Source organism: Mytilus edulis, chromosome 5 (genome assembly GCF_963676685.1).
Source record: "Mytilus edulis chromosome 5, xbMytEdul2.2, whole genome shotgun sequence".
Taxonomy (NCBI): domain Eukaryota; kingdom Metazoa; phylum Mollusca; class Bivalvia; order Mytilida; family Mytilidae; genus Mytilus; species Mytilus edulis.
In genome coordinates this window covers 61,502,648-61,530,143 of record NC_092348.1, presented here as the reverse complement: position 1 = coordinate 61,530,143, position 27,496 = coordinate 61,502,648, and the positions used below count along the sequence as shown (strand labels likewise).

Sequence of the window (27,496 nt, the reverse complement as noted above, 5' to 3'; positions counted from 1 at the left end):
AATACAAACATAAAAATCATCAATGATCATCAATAATATAGAATCCACCTAAATATTTTTTAATAAAAATGAAATAAAAGGGGGACAGCTCTTTAAATCATTACTCTTCAGTATAAATAATGTTATATAACAAATGTCTGTGTTATAATTATTGTAAAACATTAGGTGTGTTTTCCTTGAGATGTGACAACAGAGAGAAGAAAGCATAGCAGGTGAAAGACACGTACGTGACCTTTAATGAGCACTTCACTGTGATATAAAAAGTCTCGCAATCTACACTTTACTTTCAGACACACAACTTCCGGAAATTACAAAACCTGAAATGGCAGCGCTGGGAAGCTTGTTACGAAAGGCTTCTCCAGCTGTTCTCAATGCATGTCGGAAGCCGTTGCTGGCTAGAACAAGTCCTCTCTATTATGCACAGTAATTTGCTCCTTTTTTTTCTAATTTCTAACACAAAATTACAAGATCAGGACGTGTGAACGTTTGTCCTTGAACCACATATTTTATAACAAAACTTGTATAAAAAAATAGAAGGCATCTTTCAACTAACTGAGAGGTTGTCACACATATGACGAGGGGGACTGGCAATAATCATAAGTAAAACTTATCTTAGAGTGATTGCCTGTTTTTCTATAATTAATTAAACTGCAAATCTTGACCCAAGAATCCGTTTATCTCGACTAATAATTTGTCATTTGGCAGGTCGTACTTTGTCTGGCACAATTTATGATAAACTCAATTATCAGTCGTGCACATGTCTACATCACTGCTCAGCTTTTGTTAAAATTGCATATCATGACATAATTTGTGGCGTCAAATGGTTTAACCAGTCTGAAAAACTTTGACCTGATCATGTCATACCTATTTGTCAATGACATCATAATGTACATGTATGAACCGAGGTTTATAAGTTTCACCAGAACTTATCAAGTCATGTTCCTGTTTTTTGGTGAAACAAAGAAAACACCATTTTCTATCTCCATGATCTCGCAAATACAACCTGATATTAAAATCCATTATCTGGTTGTCTGCTGTATATTTATATTGTAAAATATCAGCTGCTGGGTACAAAATAAAACCTTTGTGAACTCTTTTGCTACACTCGCTTGACAAAAAAGCTTCACATTATGACATGCAGCTGTTGCTTTACAATATCAATACAGTAGACTCCGGCCAATCGGATACCCAAAATGTCAGCTAAAAATATCCGATTGTCCGATATATTCAATTAGCCGATGAACGTATATTCCTCCAATTTTTTTTTTCAAAATTGACAGACACAACCCTAAGATACCTATAGCTATTACAGCTGCTTTATTAATGGAAATTTGTAACTAATCTCATTGTTTTTTCAGGTACAAGTTCGGATAATTCGGTTGATTGAGTAACAGATCGATCAGTTGATAATAATGTATTTTGTTTATCTGTCAGTCTATTGATTATTAATTATTAATTATGTGTTGATTATCTGAATAAAATATGTACCAATTAAATAATGTGTCTTGTTGTTTTTGCGTGATTTGTTTCATTTGTGTGTTAAAACAGGTAAAAGCTAAAAATAGCTATGAATTCTCGGAAGTAGGCCACAGGTAATTTCTATTAATAGCTACGAATTCATGCCGACTATAAACTTCTAACTGTAATTTTCTACAGTTTTTTATTTATGAACCCATTTCCATTTTCAAGTAATACAACTATGTTTATGATTATAAAATTGGGCATCAAGATGAGTAAAATAATTTTGCTTTTCTATCTTATCTGTCGTGGTTCAAAATAAAAGGCTGAATATTATGTAAATTAGGAAAATGGCGTACGTGTGTACAAGTTACATAATTCTATTTCACCTGGGACATGCTATTGACACACGATTCCTTTTTTTTACACGGGACTTCTATATATATTTTAATAAATTGTTGAGAAAGAGGTACATTTCATTCATATTTAATAAACATTGATGAACATCACGCACAGTTTATCATTTCTGTCGTGTCATTGTTTGTGAAGTAAATGATAACGATCACATTTGGATAAACACATAACAAACGCATCTTGGGCAGAATATAATATCAAATTCATAAAATAAACAAGACAATAAGAAAAAATATGTTTTATTTGACTATGAAAGATCGTTTTTATTAATAAAATGAAACATTTCTGTACTGAAGTTTTCTTAAACTTCGTAATGGCGTAACTTCCGGCTTCATTTCCTGTCAAAAAAAATATGAAATTATTTCAAAATATTCGATTGTACATGGTTTTCACACATTCTCCACGAATATTCGTATCCAATTAGCCGATATATTCTAATAACCGATATTCGATTATCCGATGTATTTTGACTGAAATGTATAGGGAATGGTTCGGTGTTTTGAAATAATATTACAATAGCCGATATATTCGATTAACCGATATCCGATTAGGTGGAGTCTACTGTACATGGAAAACCTGATTATCCGCACATAGGTATTTATGTTACGCTCAAACAACCGGAACGAATCCATAACAAATCGCCCCACTGGCAAATCGCCCCACACCTAATCGCACCACTTTTTCACAAACTCGCCCCACTTTCTAAAAAATCGCCCCACTCTTGTTTACCAACTCGCCCCATTTATGAAAAAGGGTAAAATTCCATTGCAAATAGGTTGAATAACATACCCCACTTATGAAAAGGGTTAGAATCCCGCTGAAATAAGGTTTGCCAACTCGCCCCACTCGTAACAAATAGATAAACCACGATGAATTTATTAGTGCCAACTCGCCCCACTCAGGGGTCACCACACCAGGCGAAGTGAGCGACAAAGTCGCTCTAGGTCTCCCCACTTCGCTCTAGAGAAGCTCCAGGGAGAAGTTTATGTCGCCCTCGATTTTCAGTAAAATTCCCCAATGTCGCCTCATGATTTTTGATAAATTCTCGATTCAAACGTAAACGACCGATAGGTATTGAAATACAAAACATGTTTCCCCAAAGTCAGAACTGATTTCTCCGCGATAGTATCATACATCAACGTAAAAATTGCATGCCCGGGTGTACTATAAGCAAGAAAAAAGAAAAATCTCGATTTTGTTATGATTGTTTATTGTCCGCCATCTTTGTTATTGAAAATTGTAGATGGCGCCATTTCATCTTTTCATCTCTCATCATTTACCTTATCCATATTAAAATGCACTATTAATTTTGATGTTCTTATATTTACTGACAAAATGTGATGTCCCATAAAAAATTTGAGATTTCTTTTAAAAAACGGAATATTATCAACTGGTATTCGCTTGTATTTTTATTACGTAGGTAGTTTAGTACACTGCCGGGAACCAGCACAACAATTATAAACTACAAAACGCAGTCGGTTTTTTGTTCAGAATTTTGTTTTACAGACTGATACATGTGCTTTGTTTCAGCTAAAGGTCCTTTAAACAGTATTTTAATGAATATCTGCTCATTAATTTGATAAGGAACGGCAAAATTTACTTCCAAAGTCGTATATTTTTCAAAAATATAAAGTTAGAATTAATGACGTGGATCGCACTGTATTTGTTTTCGATTTACAAGTACCTATTCAATTCCGGTTATGAAAAATACGACTTTTCCGATGTTACTTTTTGTGATTTAGTTATATTTAAACACTCGTGAAGTGTTTTAGAATCAATAACATACATTTCTAACGGCAGCTTGATTTTGGAAATCGGCATTTCCATGAAAATACCGCAAATGTGTGCGATTACATGTACACGATTTGAAATTAACAGTTTTACTTTACGTTTTCAACACATGTATGTCAAACAGTTTTCTCTCTGAATTCTTATTAAATATTATTTTAAGAACACATGCATATTGAATCATGATCTTAGCTATGAAACCGTATTTTAACTTTTCTTAATTGATTATCATTTTTGTTTTAAAAGGTTCTTGGACTTGGTTTAATTTTAAAATCTTTGAAATGCAGCATAATTTGATCCAGGTCAAATCTTCAATTCATTCAGACCTATCAGAATAAACATAGCTCTTATGCCACTAACTTATGGTCCTTATGTCATGATATTTTTTGACAATTTGCATAGGACCACATGTAAATCAAAAAGTATTTCTTTTCAGACTACAAGCATGGCAAGACAAGGACTTACAAAATGTACTTCCTTAGCAATTGTCATGAAAAAATGATTAGAAAAGTAACAAAAAATTTTATTCATAAAAAGTATAAACGTGATCTGTCGATTTTCCCTGAAGTCTCCCTGTTGGGCCTTCACTTCTCCCTAAAGTCTCCCTGTTGGGTCTTCACTTCTCCCTGTTTGGCTGCCAGGGAGAAGTGACTTCTCCCTATAATTTTGAAGTGTGGTGACCCCTGGCCCCACTTATGAAAAAAGATGCAATCCCATTGTATATCTATGTCCCTGCCCCACTTCAATACCTATGAAAACCTTAGTGAACTGCTATAACATCAAATTGCTGTTAATTGAAATTCTTCAATTGTATGATTATGATATAATTAACTAGTTGGAAGACCTGACAATTATATATTAAAGTAGATTTTAACTTTTTTCAATAAGTTGGGCGAGTTGACCGGGGATAAATAAACGGGGTTTAACCCTTTTCACAAGTGAGGCTATTTTTTAAAAAGTGGGGCGAGTTGGTAAACCAGTTTGGGGCGATTTTTTTAAAAGTGGGGCGATTTGGTGTGGGGCGTTTTGCCAGTGGGGCGATTTGTCCTGCTTCCAACCGGAACTACCCAGTCTTGCATGGCAATAATACAGTATCTAGAAATTAACCTGAATATATAATCAAACTGACCAATTTGCTTCATGTTGTCTGAGTATAAACAAGTCACTGTATGGCCTTATAGAAGGATCAAAACCCATCCCACATGGTCAGCTACAAATGGTGCTGAAATGACATATTTAAAACAATTCAAACAAGAAATCTGATTGAATTAATATTTACAAATCAATGATAAAGAAAAAACAATTATGATCATGGTGATATACAGCAACAAACAACCACATGCACAGAATTATAGGCTCCTGAATTGGGACAGGCACATACAGAATGTAGTTTGGTTAAACTAGTTTTAATTTACTTGTACAAGTTGCATGTACATTCTATGTTGGTATGCTCTTATTAGTAACATGTTCTTTTACAAAGGTGTCCATTCATACAGGTTTTTATAAGCTTTAACAAATGTTCTCAAAAATTTTGTAATTATTAAAAAGAAGTAACTAACATGACTAATACGTGTTGTAATACAACCTATGTTACCATGGTTACCCTCCTGAAACATTAAATGGACGCTTACATAACTTTTGAATACAATGTACTTGTATAGAAGCATATATATATATATATATATATATTTAAGAAAAAGTTAAGTAAAGTCCGTATGCTGGTAACATATAAGAAAATTATTTAATAATTTTCTTATATATATATAAGCCATATGGTATGTGGCTTCAGAAATACTGTTACATCAACTTACTTGACATGCCTATTTTAGTGAGAACTGTATCATGTGTATGCTTATATTGCTTCTTTTATAAATTAATTCCAGACAAGAAAGAGGAGGAAAAGTATGGACACCAGATAAGGATTATTTAGAAAAGTATCTTTGTCCAGTTGCTTTTCCTGATGAGAAACAAACTGACTGGGTATACCCAGAAATAACAGGTTTGCACAATAACTTAAAAGTTTCAAAATTTATATTTACTGATTAAACAAATCATCAAATATTTTGTTGGTTAATAAATTATTTAAAGATTTTTTATGAGAAACTTTAAAATATTATATAGGGTTTCCAAATGCATATCATCTGCAATGATTGTACTTACATTAATAAGTATTATTCTTACTGGAAAATTAAACTGCAAGATCTTGCATTTGCAACTTTTATTACAACATGTAACAGTCAGAGATATAACTCTATAGGGTTATTACAGAAAATAACTTGCATGTGTCTACTCTTTATTCCTTAAATTTTCGAAATCTGTAATAACATATGTTTGTTATTTGTTAAATTGTTTCATTTATAGTGGGCTCTAGGGAACTCTTGAGACTTTGCGCAGAAACAATTAAATCAATACATTTTTGATTAACCATGGTAAATCATTACAGGGTTGGCAAAAACCCGGGTTTTATGAGTATTGCCCAGCCCAGTGGGAAATACTGGGAAAACCCGGGTTTTACTGGGTAATACTGGGCAATACTGGGTAATATAAGATACTGGCCTGAATTTTAAAGAGGATTCAGTAATCAAACACAAATGCAATACATTTAAGATATATATAAAGTTAACCTATTTTTATTTATAGATAATTAGTTTACTTGTTTGAGAGTCTTATGATACATACATGTACAAAAGTACAAGTGTATACATCTGAGAAAGAATTATTCTTACAACTCTGATAAGAAATATTTTTTCAACTATAGATAACTAGTATAAAGAATTTAAGGATTACATGTACATGTAAGAAAAATTACTTTGAAATAATATATATATGTACAAATGTACAAAACTAATTAATAAGAAAAATTATTCAGATTAGAAAACAGATTTGTTTATATAACAATAATCAGTCTTTTCATTTCTATAAGAGTTAATGACAAGACCCTGTAGGATGTTTATTTAGCAATCATGATTGCATATATAGCAATTTAATTTACAATTCACATAAACACTGCAATAAGGTGTTAAGATTATAGAAACAATGCTTGGAAATTAAAAAGGAATACTAAAATGTGCAAATCTTGTATTTTGCCTGCATAGAATTTATGTGGAGAAGAGAATGAAATTGAATTTTAATCTTCTAGAAATGACTCTCAATGGTTATCTGTATAAAATGTATATATTTAGCTATAATACTATGAAACTACAACAAGTCTTTACTATTTTGTGTTGAAATAAGCTTAAAAAATCATATTGCCCAGTATTGCCCAGTATTCCCCGTTTCAGGGAGTATTGCCCAGCCCGGGAAAACCCGGGTTTTCCCGCCCAGTAAAACCCGGGCGGGTAATACTTTGCCAACCCTGTAAATCAATGAGACGAGGATATTAAGGGATAAACTTAGCTGTACATGTGATAACAAGGCTCAGTTATTAAAGGAATGTAACTTATTATACAGTGTACAGTACAATTTTCGCGAAAGCCATCCCAAACTCCATACACCGAGTTTTTTCCTGGTGTGACACCAGGAAACTCCGACATCACTCCCTAAATTCTCGGAGAAATTTGGGAGTATTCCCTCCGACTTCCGCGTAAATCCGTTACCTTTTGTTTATTGTATTAGCGACATCTCTCCCAATCTGGAGTGACGAGGTGTCACACCAGGTAATTAATTGCCCTAATCCTTCTGATCTATGCCGGCACGCGACAGTCAAGGTATGCGAGATTTCTAATGTAATTAAACAATTGTATTTCCTGTCTATTGATTATCAGTTTATATCTGAATGCTTGAAACAAATGAAAGATTAAAATCAAAATCAAAACGTTGTTGTTAATTCTTTTAATTACTCTGTACAATTAAATCAATTTTTAAAAACAACTATATTTGATTTTGACTTCCGTTTTTTATCAGTAAATAAATATTTAATTTACTAAAAGAGATAATATTGTGTAACAATAAACGGAGACTAACGCTGAATAAATTAGGGTAGTTTAAAGAAAAGTGACACGTCTCAAAGTTTTTTATACAAGTAAAAAAGAAAATATTATTCACTATCTGTTATGCTAATAAGTCTACGCCATTTCCATTTTACGATTACAAAGTAAAAGTTTTAAAAGCTTGTTGTTAATGCTTTCAATTGCATTAAAGTTTTATAAAAAAAAAATCTATACTTGATTATGACCTCGTTTTTTTTTTTTATCGGTAATTTATATAACTTACGAAAAGAGACATACTTGCGTGAAAATAAACGGAAATTAACGCTGAAGGTATAAAATGTGAGAAAGAAAGAAAATTACGTGTCTTAAAACTTGTATATGCAAGAAAAAAAGAAAATACTTTTCACCATTCCTTATGCTTAATAAGTCTACGACATTTACTCTTCACGATTTGTTAGCATTACTTTAGGATAAATAATACATTTCGGCTACAACACGAATACATCTATAGCTGCATCAACTAGTCGTTGCATAATATTCATTTACGCACAATGAATGTAAACTTTTGTGTTGTATTTAGAACAGTGATCTTTAAATATTTTTAAAGCAATTAATTGCCGTGGAAAGACGATACGTAATTAGTGATCGACAGTGCGTAGTTGAACTTGAACTTGACTTTGCTCACAATATTGAATGCTAAAAATAGTGACATCAATTTTGTCCACGAGATTTTTATTTGGCGGGAAATAGTATCATGTAACAGTAAACTCAGGTGACCTTTCTGGATAACCGTGGGAAAATTCATTCAAGGTTTAAACTTGCTTTGTAATGATTGACATAAATTTGTGTGCGTTAAGATTGAGGCTCTAGAAGGTACTTTTACAATTGATTAACCGGATTCTAAATTGTATTCCTTTTCTGAATTAACCAACATCAGCCTTTTATTTTTACGTTTCTCAGTCGACAGAGGACATAAAACCGGACATTATTTATACGTCCATAGTCAACACTATATATTAATGGTAGATGAAAACAGGATGCATGTCGTTCAGTTCCTGATGGGCGTTGGTAGAGATCCTCTGTGAAAATTTGTCGATCGTAAAAATCCAATCCACATTTCTTTTACATATTTCTTTCTTGTAGAACACGATATAATTTCATTTAAATATTCTATTTTATAATTGTTGAAATACTTCTTTTTATATTTTGTCGAGGACTTTTAACAAGCAGTAAAATACGGATTGCGCCAATCCAATTTATTTTAAATAATTAAAGATCAATAACAGATCATAACGGATAAAAAACACATGATTTTTTTTCTCCATATAATTAAATATTTAAAGGTTGTGATTATTGTGTTGTGTCTGGGCGGCGAATGTATCTCAGTATTTATGAATATAGAGCTGCCACATCGCATACAAAACTATTTGTCACTTTACAGTTTCTTTTTTAAATTCAAATATTTCAAGTCGGTAATCTACCGAGGTAGTGAAACATAATATTTTACATTTCAAAATAAATTGAAAGTAACAGAGTTCACTTGTTGATCCGATAAATTAACTCTTGGGTTTAATTTAGATTGGACATATTACCGTAAAAAACATCATTTTGTTTTAAGCCAGTTGATATTAATTATATAATATTGAACTATTAATGCACCGAATATTGCTCACTGAGTAGGTCATAAAAGGTTCTATATAATCTTTGTTGAAAAAACAAAAATTATGACCTGATCGGACTATAATCAAAATACAAAATAAGTGTTTTATTCGTATTTTTATACGTTTGTACATTGTATGTCATATGACAATGACATGGGCATATACATACAAGAATAATTATCTTATTTTAAATAAAAATGTCACACTTTTATCTGACAATGAAAGGACATTTAAATAACGTATTTTAAAGCACACAGGTGCAATCAAGATCGATTAAATGTACAAAGGTAATAAATCTGGCTAATCCGATGATGTTGTCACGCGTCATTAATTTTCAGTACATCCGATGGGCAATAAACCAATAAACATCCACCCGGTGTTGGGAGAGAATCTTTGGAGGAAATTGGGAGTATAATCCGTGATTCGCGGTGTCACACTGCTACACTCGGAAATCGGTGATTAAAGTTCGCGATTACATACTCTCTGGGCGTACTGTATAAGGCACTTGGGAATTTCTGAGAAACTTGCCAGAACCTCATTACACGCTCTGGTCATTATTTCTTACAATAAATTAAAAACATGGTAATTAAGGATGATGTACGTCTAAGCAAATGCTTTGAAGTGATATAGAGAAGCTGTGATAACACCCTTTAGTTATTACAGGCAATTTTTTTTCTGTAATAACATATATATAGGTGTACTATGCAAAATTGGCAAACTAAGAACTGTTATACATGTATCTTTCTATAGTTAAGTATACATATCATGCATATAGACAAAAGTAATATCAATAAAACTTTTATGCATTTAAATAAACTGATGATTTATATTTTCCCTTTGAAACATGTAACATACGTATCACTATGTTATCACAGTTCTTTGATTTTTTAGTCCACAATGACTAACATGACAAATGTATGTTATTTTCCTGTAATAACCCTATAGAGTTATATCCCTGACTGTGTACAATGGACCATTATCATGATTATTACTCATATTCACAAATACTTATAACTTAATCATTAACATTTTCTATAAAACAATAGGATGGGGTTTGATTCCTAATGAGACAACCCTCCACTAGCGACCAAATGACATAGAAGTTAATAGCTATGGATAAATGTACAGATTTCAACAATGAGCAAAACCTATACTGCTTATAGAAAGCTACAAAAGGCACATAAATATGTAGGACTCAAATCTATGGTGCGTTCCAAATCTATGGCAGATTCCTAATCTATGGCAAATGTGACGTCATGCCATCCCAAATCTATGGCAGATTTTTTACAATCCTAATCTATGGCGGATTTTTGTTGTTTCCGAATCTATGGCAGATTTTGTGCAAATGAAGAACAAGCTGAGTACATATACAATCACTGACCTGTCTTAAATAAGTTTAAATATACGACAATGGGAGCATGTCTATAAACATTTGTGAAATAAATTTTCAATAATGGTCAACCAAATCGTGAAGTCAACCATAAAAGAGTGTAGAAGTGATATACATGTACCATAATATAGAAATCATGCAGGATCAATCAGGAAAAATAAGCATTTCCTAATCTGCTTGGCACCGGTTTAACCAATTCATGCAATTAATAACTAGAAAAAATGGAAGTCCCCTAACAAACAAGAAAGCATTTTTTTAATTATTTTTTTTATTAAACAGTTTGAATTTTCACTTAATATTTATTTCAGCGTTAATCAATCTTTTTAACTGGTGACGATTTAAGTCAAGGTGGTTTCATGTAATTTCATTTTCTCACTTTAAAAACTTTTCCAGCCGTAGACGCTTAAAAATTATTTACTTTAACTCCATTACCAAAATATCCACTACTAAAAACAGCTGTGCCTTTCTTGGTCGCGGGAATCGGATGGTACATCACATAATTATTGTCACTTCTATGGATAAAATATCACCTCTTTCTTTAAACCATCAGCAAATTGTTCTATAGGAAAGCGGAAATTTTTTTTGAGTATTTTAAACACTGGACTTCAGGAAAGTTTGAATATCCAACATGGCTTTATTTTATTGTGACGTTATATTTTACTTTTTCCCGGAAAATTACGTATTTCTTAAATCTGCCATAGATTAGGAGAAAACAAAAATCTACCATAGATTTGACTTTGTTGACGTTTGTAACGTTATATTAGCCATAGATTAGGAATCAGCCATAGATTTGGAACCCGCCATAGATTTGAGTCCTACAAATATACTTGAACTTTGATACAATAACATGAATATCATAATAGACTAACATACACATACATGTCAGTAGTCAGTCAGAGCTAGACACATACAGCAGATCATTGTAATTTCATTTGAAAAGTGCTCCTAAGTAGATTACTTTGCAATCATCAACACAATGACTACATATGATATTCAAGATGTCTGTCTGTGATCATGGTGATATGCAGGAAAGAATTCATGTACATTTTTTTCTAGCATGTTATAGTGACAGGTACAAAACATTATAAACTTTCCACTTACCTAATGACCATGAATATTATTATCTTTTTATAAGTTATGGATGAGCATCCCTTAGAGAAACAAGTACAGAATATAACAATGAATTTTGGACCTCAGCATCCAGCAGCTCATGGTGTATTGAGAATGATTATGGTTTTAGATGGAGAAGTGAGTACTTTTTATGGCCCCACAACGAAGTTGTCTGTGCCATATAGTTTTACCCTTGTCCGTAATTCCGTCATTCCGCAACAAACCATTAGGTCTGAGGACACAGTTATCGTCCCTTGATTTTCTTGTCCACGAATATAGTCCCTAGTGTGGACAGTGTGTTACTTACCAATCTTTTTTTAACCCTTCCAAATTTATTTCTTCATGTTTTATGCCTCAAATAGCAAGTAGGGGGATAAAATTACACTGTGAAAACATTTGATTCATGAATTCTAAAGTAAAGTAGTGATTTGGTCCGGCTGAAAAAGGTTATTGATAAGTATTTCGGAAGCTGTAAAAAGATTTGAAGACCCCCTGAACATAAAATTGTCCATATTTTGAGTTAGAGCCAATGAAGTTTTCTATAATTTTGATATAATTTGTCCCAAAAGTAGTACATAAGACTGTAAAAATATTATTGAGAAAGCGCAGGTGGGATTTATTTTATTTCCATTTATTGTCTAAAAGAAATGCACTACGAAATAACTGTGTACTTGGACCATTATATGGAGTTTAAGTTTCGTTCCGCTCAGCTAATTTTTGCTGTAATTTGGGGCTGTGGACTTATATAAATACTTGAAAATCACAGTTATACAGACCTTTTTTCTAAATGCTTTCAGATATAGGGCAGATTTTTGGTATGTGAGCTAACCATGATGAGTTACAGATCAAGTTTAAGTTTTGTTCTGCCCTTCTAATTTTTGCCAAAATAGAGGGTTGTTGAAAACCACAGTTATACAGACTTTTTTCTAAACGCCTGATTTTTGATTTGTGAGACTACCATCATGTTTGTGTCCACATATATATGTTATTGAAATTGCAGATTTTTCAAATTTTTGAGACAGGCCATTTGTGTCGCTTTGACACATCTAGTTTTATTTGATTACCAATGGTCAATAATAATCATGATATTACAGTATGTTGAAATCATGGGGATATTTTTACTAACGTTATTTTGGTTGCCAAAGGTGAAAGCCGGTCTAAAACAAAACCTCAACTCTGTCCAAAAGACCTTGGGTAGGGCTTCTATGAAAGGGAATGATTCAATGTTTGGTCTGCAGCTTTACAATGTTGAGTTGTAGGGAGTAAGCAGTATTTACGTCCAACATGTAGATCATTTCCTGTTTGCCGATAGTTTGAAATTTTACAACACTTAATGTTTAGTGGCAAATATTGCATGAATATTCAAGGCAACATTTCATATAGAGAGCTATCTAATTCACTACATTTTATTTTCAGACTGTTGAAAGGTGTGATCCACATATAGGACTTTTACACAGAGGTACAGAAAAACTCATTGAATATAAAACATACACACAGGTAATTACTACTAATGGGTGCTGTATAATCACATACAATATATGAATATTCAAACAAAATTATTTATCTATCTTTTTGGACGAAAGTGATCACTGCACCATGTATTTTTTTCTGTACAGTAAATATTTGTATTCATATTTAATCTCTAAAATATATGTAATTGACCCATGTCTATCACCATTACCGCTACATGCAATGTTGATATTCCTCTACTACCACACGGAAGTTATACTACATGAGGGTATCAAAGAAAGATGGCCATTTAAGAGGCAAAACTACAACATCCATTATGAGAAGCTAATAACTTGAAATTTCAACTTTTGATAAATAAACCCAAAATATATTGGGTATTCATCCTTGACACAAAATCAGTACATGGACACCAAAAGACACACAAAAAGCAACCATATCTGACATCATAATGTCATGGAATATGTTAAGTGAAAACTATGTCCCTAGTGACTGTAGATGGCAGTGCTGTTTGTGAGTGATTTTTTTTTATGCCCCCATTGTAGTGCAGGAGCATTAAGTTTTACCCTTGTCCGTCTGTATGTACGTCCCAAAGTTGTCATGCTTATTTTCACAAAACACAGATCAAGTTTGAATTTTGGTAGCGTCAGTGTAACCTTTTTTTTCTTTTTTTTTTTTTCTTTTTTTTTTAGAGTTATGCCCCTTTTCTAATAAAAAAATTGCTGAATTTTTTGTTTCCATTCTCTAATTACAAGTTTGCATCAACCAAATTTTATGAAACTTATACACAATACTTATCATGGTTATTACCAGTCCACGAAACACAGATCTAGTACAAATTTGGGTAGGGTCATTTTTACGGTTCTGGCTAATCTGCAGTTGTGTGCCTTTATATCTTCCACATTTATTTAAATGTCATCTTTTGCAGGCTTTACCTTACTTTGATAGATTAGACTATGTGTCTATGATGTGTAGTGAACAATGTTATTCAATGGCTGTTGAGAAACTTCTGAATATAGAGGTACCAGAGAGGGCAAAATGGATTAGAAGTAAGGAATATCGAAAAAAAAATTATTAAATACTATTTGTATAGATATCAAAAGTCTGCCTGTTTTAAAGAAAAATTAGTAAAACTTGCTGATTCACAGTCAAATTGTGTTACAAAAGACTGATAATAATCACATCTGATGTTGGTTATTCAATCTGATAAAAAAAAAAAGTTTTATAATATTTTATTTTAAAGTGAGTTTACCATGTTTACAGGGCCAAATAATCTCCAAAATGTACATTCTCCCGTTTACACTTCAATAAACATTTAGATTTGAATATTAGTTTTTATAATTTTTTCTGACAAGAGGTATAGGGCAAACAAAAGTCTTTTACCTCTTTTTTTGTGGATTTCAAAGAAAAAATCTCTTTAACAGGTTAAAGGTACATGAGGAGTTTAAAGTTAAAAACCATTTTTTTTTTTAAATTAGTGTCATTAGTTGTCTTGGACCATATGCAGTCCTTGGTCAAATTGAATTATTTGAGTTATCTCCCCTTATATGACTGAGTTAAAAAAAAAAAGTGAATCTTACAAAAATTTTCTGTTAATGTTTAAACAGTTGTAAAATAAAATGAAACACATAATTTTCTTTATTGAAATGAGAGGTGTTTGTTCCAAACACTAAATCTTGTAATGCGGGTTGCCATTTTCATATCATTAAGAAGATCAAACAAGACTTAGGAAATTATTTTGACTAGACCTATTTTTCTAGCCATATTCACACTTTTCAGGTTATAATGTAACAATGAATACAATAGCTGTACACACAAGCCCTAATGAAACACACCCTGACTAAAATAGTTTGTACTTTCACGGTTAATAACAGTTACAATTTACTCTACTTTCAGCCATGTTTGCTGAAATAACCAGAATATTAAATCACATTATGGGTATTGGTACTCATGCTTTGGATGTTGGAGCCATGACACCTTTCTTCTGGTTGTTTGAAGAGAGAGAAAAATTAATGGAGTTTTATGAACGAGTCTCAGGAGCCAGATTACATGCAGCTTACGTCAGACCTGGGGGTGTGGCACAGGTTAGTATCATGTTCAGAAGAGATTTCTCTGGTTTGAGTCATATGTGTTATTTTATTTTGAGGTGTGTCATGAATAAATTATAATTTGAAACCAAGACTTAAAAAAATTCATCAGCAAACGATTTTTAAAAAATCATAAAAATCGACCTCCATATACACATGATACATGACTATGATAGCATATTTCATACCAACTTGAGCAATGTATTGCGAGTACTGTGGATTAATTTTGTTTCGTCTGTATCAATTTTCTTGGATTGCTGAAAACTTACAAATTTCCTGGTTTTGTCAATCTCTCTATACAAAGCCTATTGAAATATGTTATTCATTGAACATTTGAATTTCTGGTACACCTCAAAAATTGGTATCCAATGAATTATAGTGAATTCATAGTAAATAACAATCAAAGTTATTAAGAATTTTGGCAAGTGGTTTCTTTTATCATATCTATTTTGTTTTCTATTGTCCATTTATCTTCTATGTATTTGCAGAAAAGAATTCTTAAAAATTCATTTGTATTAATTTATATTTTACTCCTTGATGGATGTTAATATATGATACATATGAACTCTGACTATTTATTCCATAATATTTGGTCAATAATTAAAAAAGTTTCCCATTAGGTCTCTATGTTAATTTTATTTTTTGAAGTGTTGATTACCTGATGGAGTAAGTATAAGTAGTGTAACAGCCTTCAAATCAAAACAAAAACAACATACATGTGCTTTTAATGTTTGTTTATTTGTATCATTTGTACATTAGAGCATCATATATATCCTACAGTTAATTAGCGCATTTGACTTATATAGATATGGTTTGTGTGTATGTTTATGGGTGAAGATTTTCTTTAATGTATGAAAAAAGCAGTTAAATGCAACTGTAGGATCAATTAAAACACAGATCAGTTTTTTGAATGACCAAATATTTATCTTTCAGGATCTACCATTAGGTTTGATGGACGATATATACCAATGGTGTCAACAGTTTGGTCAACGTATTGATGAAACTGACCAGCTGTTAACTAACAATCAGATCTGGAAAACACGAACTATAGATGTTGGTATTGTCTCATCTGAGGATGCTCTCAATTATGGTTTCAGGTGACTATTACGAAAAATCTAAGAAGTAGCTTCTCACAATCATTAAATCTTCATGGTGAAGAATTGTTGGTTGCCATTTAGATAAATGCAACATATTCTTAAGATCTGGTTTTTGCACTACTTAATATGCTGTTTTTGTTGAGCCTGCGAAGTTTGACATCGGGATAGTGATCCGGTGGCAGCGTTAGCTTACTTCTTAAAAGCTTTATATCTTAGAAGGTGGAAGACCTGGATGCTTCATTCTTTGTATATGGATGCCTTATGTTACGAAGTTTTCATCAGTCACATGTCCAATGTCCAATTTTCATGTTTCAGTGACTACTTGTTAAAAAAATTTTTTTTTTTTTGTAATGTTAAATTCTCTCTTATGATAAGTAATAGGATAACTATATTTGGTACGTGCTTACCTTGCAAGGTCCTCATGTTCGTCAGACAGTTTTCACTTGACCTCAACCTCATTTCATGGATCAGTGAACAATGTTAAATTTTGGTGGCCAAATTCATATCTCAGATACTATAAGCAAAAGGTCTAGTAATAGTATATTTGCTGTATGGAATGACTGTAAGGTGTACAAGTCCAACTGGCAGGTCTCATCTGACCTTGAACTTATTTTCATGGTTCAGTGGTTATAGTTAAGTTTTTGTGTTTTGGTCTGTTTTTCTTATACAGTTTGCAATAGGTATATTATATTTGGTGTATGGAATGATTGTAAGGTGTACATGTCTAACTGGCAGGTGTCATCTGGCCCTGACCTCATTTTCATGGTTCAGTGGTCAAAAATATATTTTTTTAGTTTTGGTCTTTTTTCTATTACTATATGCAATAGGTCAATTTTATTTGGTGTATGGAAATATTTTATGATCTATATGTCAGTGGCACAGGTTTTATTTGACCTTGACCATATATGGGAATGAAGAGATGGCATACCTGTTAGAGAATTTCCATGAAATTCTGGAAAGAAATGGATATAATTTAGATGCAATCATGGACCAAAACGAGGAATGGAAAGATTTTAAGGCATATATAGGGAGACACAAGGCAACAGTGGCTGTTGAGAACTTTTTTATTTACCCTGATCTGAAAAGAAGATTTATTAATATGATCTTGGTACTAGAGCTGCTTCTTTCTTTTCCTCTGTCTAGTGCTGTGTGTGAAAGAGGCTTCTCTGTATGAAAAGAGTCAAGACTGACTAGAGATCTTCCCTAAAACCATAAATGTTGATAATGTTACTATTCATAACTGTTGAAGGACCTGAACTCATTCATTTTGATACAAACTAAGTCTACAATCACTGGTGGTGAAGTGGAAGACAGAAAAGACCAGGCTTCAACCCTAATGAGTTTGGAGGATTGAGAGCACTACCAGATCCTGACATGAAACAGACTCACTCTGATGATGACAATTAGATAATTAGAACCCTTTTGACTAAATGCAATAGCCATTTTTGACAAGAATGTAACTATATAATAAAGAAAGAAACTTATTATTACTGTTATATTCTTTTATTTCACTTTTTATGCATTAACCTAAAAATTAACTATATTCTTAGAAGAAAAAAAATTCACATTTATTTTTCGGACAAGTAAAATTCCATTCATACAATTTCATTTTGGTAAGTACTTGTCCTGTAGGACATGTAGGACAAGTTAAAAAAAGTTATTGTAGAGGCCTGCTATGAATTCCTATTTTTCACTTTTTGTACATGTTTTGTTATCAGAAGTTGTTTGAAAGCCTGCTTTTAACCTTAAGCTTAACATGCTTAATGTTAAAAATACTTTTTTGATACCAACAAAAGACAATAAAATTAACGTGAACAAATTTTGTTTTGGTTTGCCAAATAGATAAAACAATTTGTTGTGTAACTGTATACCAGCACAGATTAATCATGTTTAAAAATATTTTCAGATAAGCCAAAGAAAGCATGCAAAAAAAATTATATATATATTTAACATTTGAGTCTAATTTTTTTCAGTGGTGTTATGTTACGAGGATCAGGTATAGAATGGGATTTGAGGAAGGTCCAGCCTTATGATGCTTATGATAAAGTAGAATTTGATGTACCTATTGGAAGGAAAGGAGATTGCTGGGACAGGTATGTGTTCAGAAAATAATCTCTACATTAAAGAGCAGCTCATAAGAAATAATCTCTACATAAAAGAGCAGCACATAAGAAAATAATCTCTACATAAAAGAGCAGCTCATAAGAAAATAATCTCTACATAGAAGAGCAGCTCATAAGAAGTAATCTCTACATAAAAGAGCAGCTCATAAGAAAATAATATCTATATAAAAGAACAGATCATAAGAAAATAATTTCTACATAAAAGAGCACCTCATAAGAAAATAATCTCTACATAAAAAAGCAGCTCATAAGAAAATAATCTCTACATAAAAGAGCAGCTTGTAAGAAAATAATCTCTACGTAAAAGAGCAGCTCATAAGAAAATAATCTCTAGATAGAAGAGCAGCTCATAAGAAATAATCTCTACATAAAAGAGCAGCACATAAGAAAATAATCTCTACATAAGAGAGTAGCTCATAAGAAAATAATCTCTACATAAGAGAGCAGCTCGTAAGAAAATAATTTACCTAAGAGAGCATCTCATAAGAAAATAATCTCTACATAAAAGAGCAGCTCATAAGAAAATAATCTCTTCATAAAAGAGAAGCCTGTAAGAAAATAATCTACATAAAAGAGCAGCTCATGACAGAATAATCTCTACATAAAACATTTGTAAAAGTGCAGCTCATAAGAAAATAATCTCTACATAAAAGAGCAGCTCATAAGAAAATAATATCTATATAAAAGAACAGATCATAAGAAAATAATTTCTACAAAAAAGAGCACCTCATAAGAAAATAATCTCTACATAAAAGAGCACCTCATAAGAAAATAGTCTCTACATAAAAGAGCAGCTTGTAAGAAAATAATCTCTACATAAAAGAGCAGCTCATAAGAAAATAATCTCTACATAGAAGAGCAGCTCACAAGAAATAATCTCTACATAAAAGAGCAGCACATAAGAAAATAATCTCTACATAAAAGAGCAGCTCATAAGAAAATAATCTCTACATAGAAGAGCAGCTCATAAGAAATAATCTCTACATAAAAGAGCAGCTCGTAAGAAAATAATTTACCTAAGAGAGCATCTCATAAGAAAATAATCTCTACATAAAAGAGCAGCTCATAAGAAAATAATCTCTTCATAAAAGAGAAGCCTGTAAGAAAATAATCTACATAAAAGAGCAGCTCATGACAGAATAATCTCTACATAAAACATTTGTAAAAGTGCAGCTCATAAGAAAATAATCTCTACATAAAAGAGCAGCTCATAAGAAAATAATATCTATATAAAAGAACAGATCATAAGAAAATAATTTCTACAAAAAAGAGCACCTCATAAGAAAATAATCTCTACATAAAAGAGCACCTCATAAGAAAATAATCTCTACATAAAAGAGCAGCTTGTAAGAAAATAATCTCTACATAAAAGAGCAGCTCATAAGAAAATAATCTCTACATAGAAGAGCAGCTCACAAGAAATAATCTCTACATAAAAGAGCAGCACATAAGAAAATAATCTCTACATAAAAGAGCAGCTCATAAGAAAATAATCTCTACATAGAAGAGCAGCTCATAAGAAATAATCTCTACATAAAAGAGCAGCTCATAAGAAAATAATATCTATAAAAAAGAACAGATCATAAGAAAATAATTTCTACAAAAAAGAGCACCTCATTAGAAAATAATCTCTTCGTAAAAGAGAAGCTTGTAAGTAAATAATCTCTACATAAAAGAGCAGCTCATAAGAAAATAATCTCTACATAAAAGAGCAGCTCAGAAGAAAATAATCTACATAAAAAAGCAGCTCATAAGAAAATAATCTCCACATACAAGAGCAGCTCATAAGAAAATGATCTCTACATAAAAGAGCAGCTCATAAGAAAATAATCTCTTCATAAAAGAGAAGCCTGTAAGAAAATAATCTACATAAAAGAGCAGCTCATGACAAAATAATCTCTACATAAAACATATGTAAAAGAGCAGCTCATAAGAAAATAATCTCTACATAAGAGAGTAGCTCATAAGAAAATAATCTCTACATAAGAGAGCAGCTCGTAAGAAAATAATCTACCTAAGAGAGCAGCTCATAAGAAAATAATCTCTACATAAAGAGTAGCTCATAAGAAAATAATCTCTACATAAGAGAACAGTTCATAAGAAAATAATCTCTCCATAAAAGAGGTTTGAGAATGGGAAATTACTTTTTTGTGGAAGAACCCTAACTTTTTGATATTGTTCTGAGCTATCTACTAAAGAAAAAAGACGAAAATGTTAATTTTGTATGGTCTAAAAATTAAAGAGGTAGAAAAAAAGAAAATAAATAGCTGCATATAAAAATAAGAAGGATGTGGTGTGCTTGCCAATGAGACAGTTCTCCACCAGAGACCAAATGGTGTAGAAATTAGTTGGTAGTTGACTAGACATGACAAAACATGAAAAAATGTATCCATGAAATATTAGTAGATTTATAGTTTCAGATACTTGTCATGCTCGTTGTAATGAATTATTACTAGTAAAAAGAATAATTAATGTATTTGAATATCTTATATTAATAGAGTTATAATTAGGGACGACATCAAAAGTGCAATGAAGGATAAAAATCTTAATTCACATAGTTTTTTCACTGACCCCCACACCCCCCTCTTAACTTAATTTGGGAAAATAGATTGACCAATAGGGATATATGTAAAATCGATTTTAGATAATAATAAAAGTTGTAGCAATGTTGACTCCCGCACCCCCAAACTATTTGATTTAAGTTTTTTTTATCCTACATCGATTTTTTGATGTGGTCCCTTAATGGAATCTATATTGCACAATGATTGTATCTCTTTAACTAGGTATTTGATTCGTATGGAAGAGATGAGACAGAGTTTGAGAATTATACTCCAGTGTTTGAATAAAATGCCAGCTGGAGAAATTAAAGTAGATGATAACAAAGTTTGTCCTCCAAGCAGAGCTGAAATGAAGGTAATTAGGTTAGAATTGATTAGTGTAAGATTGCATATTTTAGTGCTAGTATAATGTTGTTGCATTTTTGTTGTCAGTGTAGTCATTATCTATTTTAAAACAAATGGATTTATTTATTTCAGGTTTTTTTCACTACTCCCAAAACAAAATCTACTTGGTGTTGATAGGCATTTTGATTTCGAAGATTATATCTGTGTCAATAACTGAATTAAAATAGCCAATGAACTATGTTTTGCTAGATTTAATTCAATTCAATATTTTATTTAACATTTGTTTAAGTCTCATCTCTCAATAATATATAATACAACATTACATTAAATGTAAAAATATATAAATATAAAAAGAGAGCCATTCTGTACAGAATTACAAGAGACTATAACATTAAAAATTATATAAAGAATGCATCTATTATAAAACATATTGACATTAACATTATTTACAGTATAAAACATTTCTACGTCTATTTAAAATAAGATTACAGGCTTTGGCACAGCTACAAATCATATTATTATCTGTAAATAAAAACACTAATTTCTGTTTATCATCATAAGACATAAAATCACTATTAAAATGTGTTGCTTCATCAAATAATTTTTTTCTAAAATCATCATACAAAGGACACGATAAAATAACATGGGCTTCATCTTCTAAAATATTCATACAATTATCACAGACTCGATCTTTTAAAATTAATTTTTCAAATCTCCCCGTTTCTATTCTTAGTGGGCAGTATTATATATTCAACTGATTTTGTTTGAAAAAACAATCCAATTATTAAATGGTTAATTTATAAAGTTAATTCTATGAACAATTTTACATGTAAAAGTTATATCAATGTCCTTTTGTTTATCTGTTATGGCCTGCAGTTTTAGGATAGATAAGAAGGCAAACACAAAGATAATTCTTTTATGCTCCTACCCAAGGATCTGGAAATCTTTTCACCTAATTTCAGTCATTTTGAGATAACTTTAAATGTGGTAATTTTTTTTTTTGGTCAAAATTACATTACTGAGTATGCTCATACTCTTAGCATCAACGAACTTGTTTAACTGTTGCATGGCATTTACTTCATGAATTTTCCCACCATTTTCCTAATATCTTTCAAGAGCAATTAAGGGAAGGCAACAGTTTAAAAATGAAATGATTTTAATGACTCAGAACGATAAATTTCTCAGACATTGCAAATGTTTTTTTTTGCTTTTGAAGACACAATTAAAACAGGATGTTTTGCAACTATACTAAAACAAGCAATCCCTGAGACATTTCTGGGATTAGTTTTGTTTATCAAATTCAAAGGAATTCATCGTCGTATTAATTGTTTTTCTTTGATAGTGTTTGAATTTTAATTATAATAGTTGCACTTGCTTTATTTAATAGCATGAAATCACTTTGAATTAAGATTTAGTGTCTAATATGTGGAAAAGAATTTCAAGCATGCACATTACATAGTAAACAAAGTATGTGTGTTAGTAGTAAAAAAGTTTTAATTTAATTTTAATCAGAATAGACAATTGTCTTAGCTGAAAAGTAATTAAATAATGAAGACAGTTGTTATGGAATTTTAATTTCTTTATAATATTAGTTCTGAGCTTGTAATCAATAGCCAGGTGTGAATTAAAAATACAGGTATAAAAAAAATTAGTGATCATAAGCCAATATTTCCCAGAGGCATTAATGTAGTTATTAAGAGGGCCCTTAGGATTATAACACTATACTGGAGTGGCAGTTTTATTACAGGAAAGGGATAACAAAACAAAAACAAGTTCAAAAGGGCGATTTAGAATCTCGATCTATACGAAAGGACCGAAATTATTTCTGTTAAAAATTAAACATGTCTTAAATCCTAATTACTTGTTTAGGACAAGACTGGCAAATATAACCGTTTCCGGACCCTTGCTCCTTCCTATAGTTAAAAGATGAGTAGTGTTTCTCTTCTACCTAGGCCATTTATCTTTCTATTTTAATTTCTGCATGAACAAACGAGAAAGACACTTATATATCTGAAAATTGAATAACATCACAGATATATAGGTGTTAAATCTGAGTCACTTCACATGTCTTTCAATACTAATGCCTCTTTTAAAGCTGAACATAGACAATTTAGGATTTACAGACCAGAACTTGGCCTCCCTCAATCAATTGAAATTTTGAAATGTATTTTGGGACTATTTAACATAGATCTAATTTGACTGATTTCTATTTGTTTTTATAGGTGTGGGTAATTGTGTTCCATAGACACACTCTGTTTTTATTTATTTCTGGCCTTTTAATTTCTTTTAATTATCCACTACACATTCTTTTCAGAACTCTATGGAAGCATTGATTCACCACTTTAAACTGTTTACAGAAGGTTATAATGTCCCCCCAGGATCTACATATACAGCTATAGAGGCACCAAAGGTATGTTTACAGAAGGTTATAATGTCCCACCAGGATCTACATATACAGCTATAGAGGCACCAAAGGTATGTTTACAGAAGGTTATAATGTCCCACCAGGATCTACATATACAGCTATAGAGGCTCCAAAGGTATGTTTACAGAAGGTTATAATGTCCCACCAGGATCTACATATACAGCTATAGAGGCACCAAAGGTATGTTTACAGAAGGTTATAATGTCCCACCAGGATCTACATATACAGCTATAGAGGCACCAAAGGTATGTTTACAGAAGGTTATAATGTCCCACCAGGATCAACATATACAGCTATAGAGGCACCAAAGGTATGTTTACAGAAGGTTATAATGTCCCACCAGGATCTACATATACAGCTATAGAGGCTCCAAAGGTATGTTTACAGAAGGTTATAATGTCCCACCAGGATCTACATATACAGCTATAGAGGCTCCAAAGGTATGTTTACAGAAGGTTATAATGTCCCACCAGGATCTACATATACAGCTATAGAGGCACCAAAGGTATGTTTACAGAAGGTTATAATGTCCCACCAGGATCTACATATACAGCTATAGAGGCACCAAAGGTATGTTTACAGAAGGTTATAATGTCCCACCAGGATCTACATATACAGCTATAGAGGCACCAAAGGTATGTTTACAGAAGGTTATAATGTCCCACCAGGATCAACATATACAGCTATAGAGGCTCCAAAGGTATGTTTACAGAAGGTTATAATGTCCCACCAGGATCTACATATACAGCTATAGAGGCTCCAAAGGTATGTTTACAGAAGGTTATAATGTCCCACCAGGATCTACATATACAGCTATAGAGGCTCCAAAGGTATGTTTACAGAAGGTTATAATGTCCCACCAGGATCTACATATACAGCTATAGAGGCTCCAAAGGTATGTTTACAGAAGGTTATAATGTCCCACCAGGATCTACATATACAGCTATAGAGGCTCCAAAGGTATGTTTACAGAAGGTTATAATGTCCCACCAGGATCTACATATACAGCTATAGAGGCTCCAAAGGTATGTTTACAGAAGGTTATAATGTCCCACCAGGATCAACATATATAGCTATAGAGGCTCCAAAGGTATGTTTACAGAAGGTTATAATGTCCCACCAGGATCTACATATACAGCTATAGAGGCTCCAAAGGTATGTTTACAGAAGGTTATAATGTCCCACCAGGATCTACATATACAGCTATAGAGGCTCCAAAGGTATGTTTACAGAAGGTTATAATGTCCCACCAGGATCTACATATACAGCTATAGAGGCTCCAAAGGTATGTTTACAGAAGGTTATAATGTCCCACCAGGATCTACATATACAGCTATAGAGGTACCAACATGTTGGAAACTTCAGTATGCAAAGTTTTTCTAATTTTCTCTAGAACATATCTTGCAGTTGTACGAATATCCTGGCTGTGTTAGCCATTTGAGCTATTGAAATTACTTGCCATTATAAACTTTGAAAAAAATATTTTCCATTGAAATCACTTCATTAATTTCAATTTGAACTTGAATTGAATGATGCTTAAGGTATGTACTACAAACTTTATGTCTTTTGTTTCTGCACCTCAACCAACTTGTCCACCATACATGCCATATGTAAAAATAGAACTTAAGTGTAAAATGCAAGTTATTGTCTAATTAATATCTTGAAAACCATGTTATAGATTTTTTTTTTTTGAAATACTAGAATGTTTTTTTTATCCACCAAAATTATCCAACAACTCCTTAAACGAGTCATTGCCCTTGAATAATAATTTTGTTAATTAAGTTTAATGTTTTGGTTAAGAGGGTAAAAATGTGACTTATGTTTGCAGTTTGCCATGGTATATGAGGAGAAAGTGATTAAATAGTTGATGTATTTGCTATTTGTAGGGTGAATTTGGTGTGTATCTGGTATCAGATGGAACCAACAAACCTTACAGATGTAAAATTAAAGCTCCAGGATTTGCTCATTTGGTAAGTACTTAAAAAACTGATATGTGATTAGTATGCTATTGATTTACTTAAATGAGCAACACTACAAGTGCCAAATGTGGAGTAGGATCTGTTCACCCTTCTGGAGAACCTGATATCACCTCTTGTGTTTGGTGGGGTTGATGTTGCTGATTCTTTGGTTAATTTTTGTTATATATTTTTAAAACTGCTGTTTGTATTTGTATTTGATTTTTTCATGGGATTTGTAAATGTGTTTAAAAATTTTTTTTTATAAGGCATTAAGGGTATATACTCCATTCAGAGGTGCTCCTACCTAAAGGAGGCTAATACATAGAAGAAGAAGAAGTATGTTTTGTTTCTACTAATGAGTTTGAATATCCTGTTGGTATCTTTTGCCTCTCCTTTATATATTGTTGATTTTTCCAATGGATTACACTGTTGAATCCATTTGATATTTAGATGCAATTCAATTTATCTTGTGTCTCCTATTTAAATATAACTGGTATCAGCGACCTGAAAAAATGATTGCAGATAAATTTATCTATTCCTTTCAAAATCACAGTATAATATACAATTCTTTTGATACAATTAGAGCAAGGATTAATACCCTTTTATCATTTCTCAAATTCCTTCACAAATTCCACTTGCTATGATGACCACTAGACTTAAGAAAACTTGTTTTTTTTTAAGTTAAATTTCTATTAGCATTAATTTGCTTGAGTTGTCACACTGATATAGTAAGGATCTGGAATAAGACTTGATTGTACAACATTTTTCAATATGATTAGTTTAATAGGAAAATTGTTTAACTCTTCAAAATGGCGACCAATGGAAATAAATAAAACTCAAATGACATCCTATCAAAACTTGTATTTAGCAGATGCTTTCTTGTTAAAAGATATCGTGTCACTGGGATGTAATCTTTTAAAATTATGGATGGAAAAAAAGTTCAATACAATTATGTCACATTACCAATATCTTCAATGTCCTGAGTGCTGACCAGGGTTTATTTTCTCCTGTGTTGTTGGGAAATGTGGTCTGACAATACAATTTTTTGTTTTCATTACCAATAACTTAATGATTTTTCCATTCCCCAAAAGGAATGTTTGAATTTTCTCTCTTGTCAACAAATTGTTATTCTAGATTTAGTACATGTTTTTGTTACACATTTTAGGCTGGTCTGGACCATATATCAAAAAGACATATGTTGGCTGATATTGTGGCTATTATTGGTAAGATTTTTGAAAACATTATTTAAGAATGTCATATGTAATTTATAGAGCTTAAAGTTCACTGAATTTTACGATCAGAGGACAAATTCTATCATGAAAGAGATATTTGATCTCTTTGACTATGGGAAAGTCTACACAAGCTCATAATTTGTCATATTGAGTAGAGCTCAAGTGATATTAGATAATAAAATCAAAATTTGATCGATATATGGAATTTAAAGTTGATGAAATGAGCTTATTTTAAGTTTTTTTTACTATTTTAAATGATTGAAAACTATCCCAAGAATTTTAGATAAAAAAATATTTATAAAATGTTTTCAGTTAATGTGTTATTTCCGTTTATTTTCAGGAACACTCGACATTGTATTTGGAGAGGTAGACAGATAACTTTTTAGATACTAAGTCAGTGACATTTTTTGAAGACATTATTAAGATATGTTGTAAATAAAATATTTATGATTTA

The 27,496-nt window shown here is 31.7% G+C and overlaps 1 protein-coding gene across 6 annotated transcripts; it reads left to right on the top strand.

Moving 5' to 3' along the window:
* The first annotated feature begins 266 nt into the window (after positions 1 to 266).
* Positions 267 to 27,496, top strand: LOC139524134 (NADH-ubiquinone oxidoreductase 49 kDa subunit-like). Of its 6 annotated transcripts, none has more exons than XM_071318720.1 (14): positions 267 to 423; positions 5,544 to 5,659; positions 11,776 to 11,888; positions 13,167 to 13,247; positions 14,146 to 14,266; positions 15,114 to 15,301; positions 16,238 to 16,401; positions 18,375 to 18,494; positions 21,308 to 21,437; positions 23,742 to 23,787; positions 24,958 to 25,007; positions 25,739 to 25,822; positions 26,976 to 27,033; positions 27,383 to 27,496. In XM_071318720.1, the coding sequence occupies exons 1-14, from the start codon at positions 323 to 325 to the stop codon at positions 27,418 to 27,420; spliced, it is 1,410 nt and encodes a 469-aa protein (XP_071174821.1). In that variant the 5' UTR covers positions 267 to 322; the 3' UTR covers positions 27,421 to 27,496. The 6 variants fall into 6 exon arrangements, with proteins under 6 accessions (XP_071174821.1, XP_071174823.1, XP_071174822.1 ...); XM_071318722.1 differs by lacking the exon at positions 24,958 to 25,007 and adding an exon at positions 24,893 to 24,942; XM_071318721.1 differs by lacking the exon at positions 24,958 to 25,007 and adding an exon at positions 24,308 to 24,357.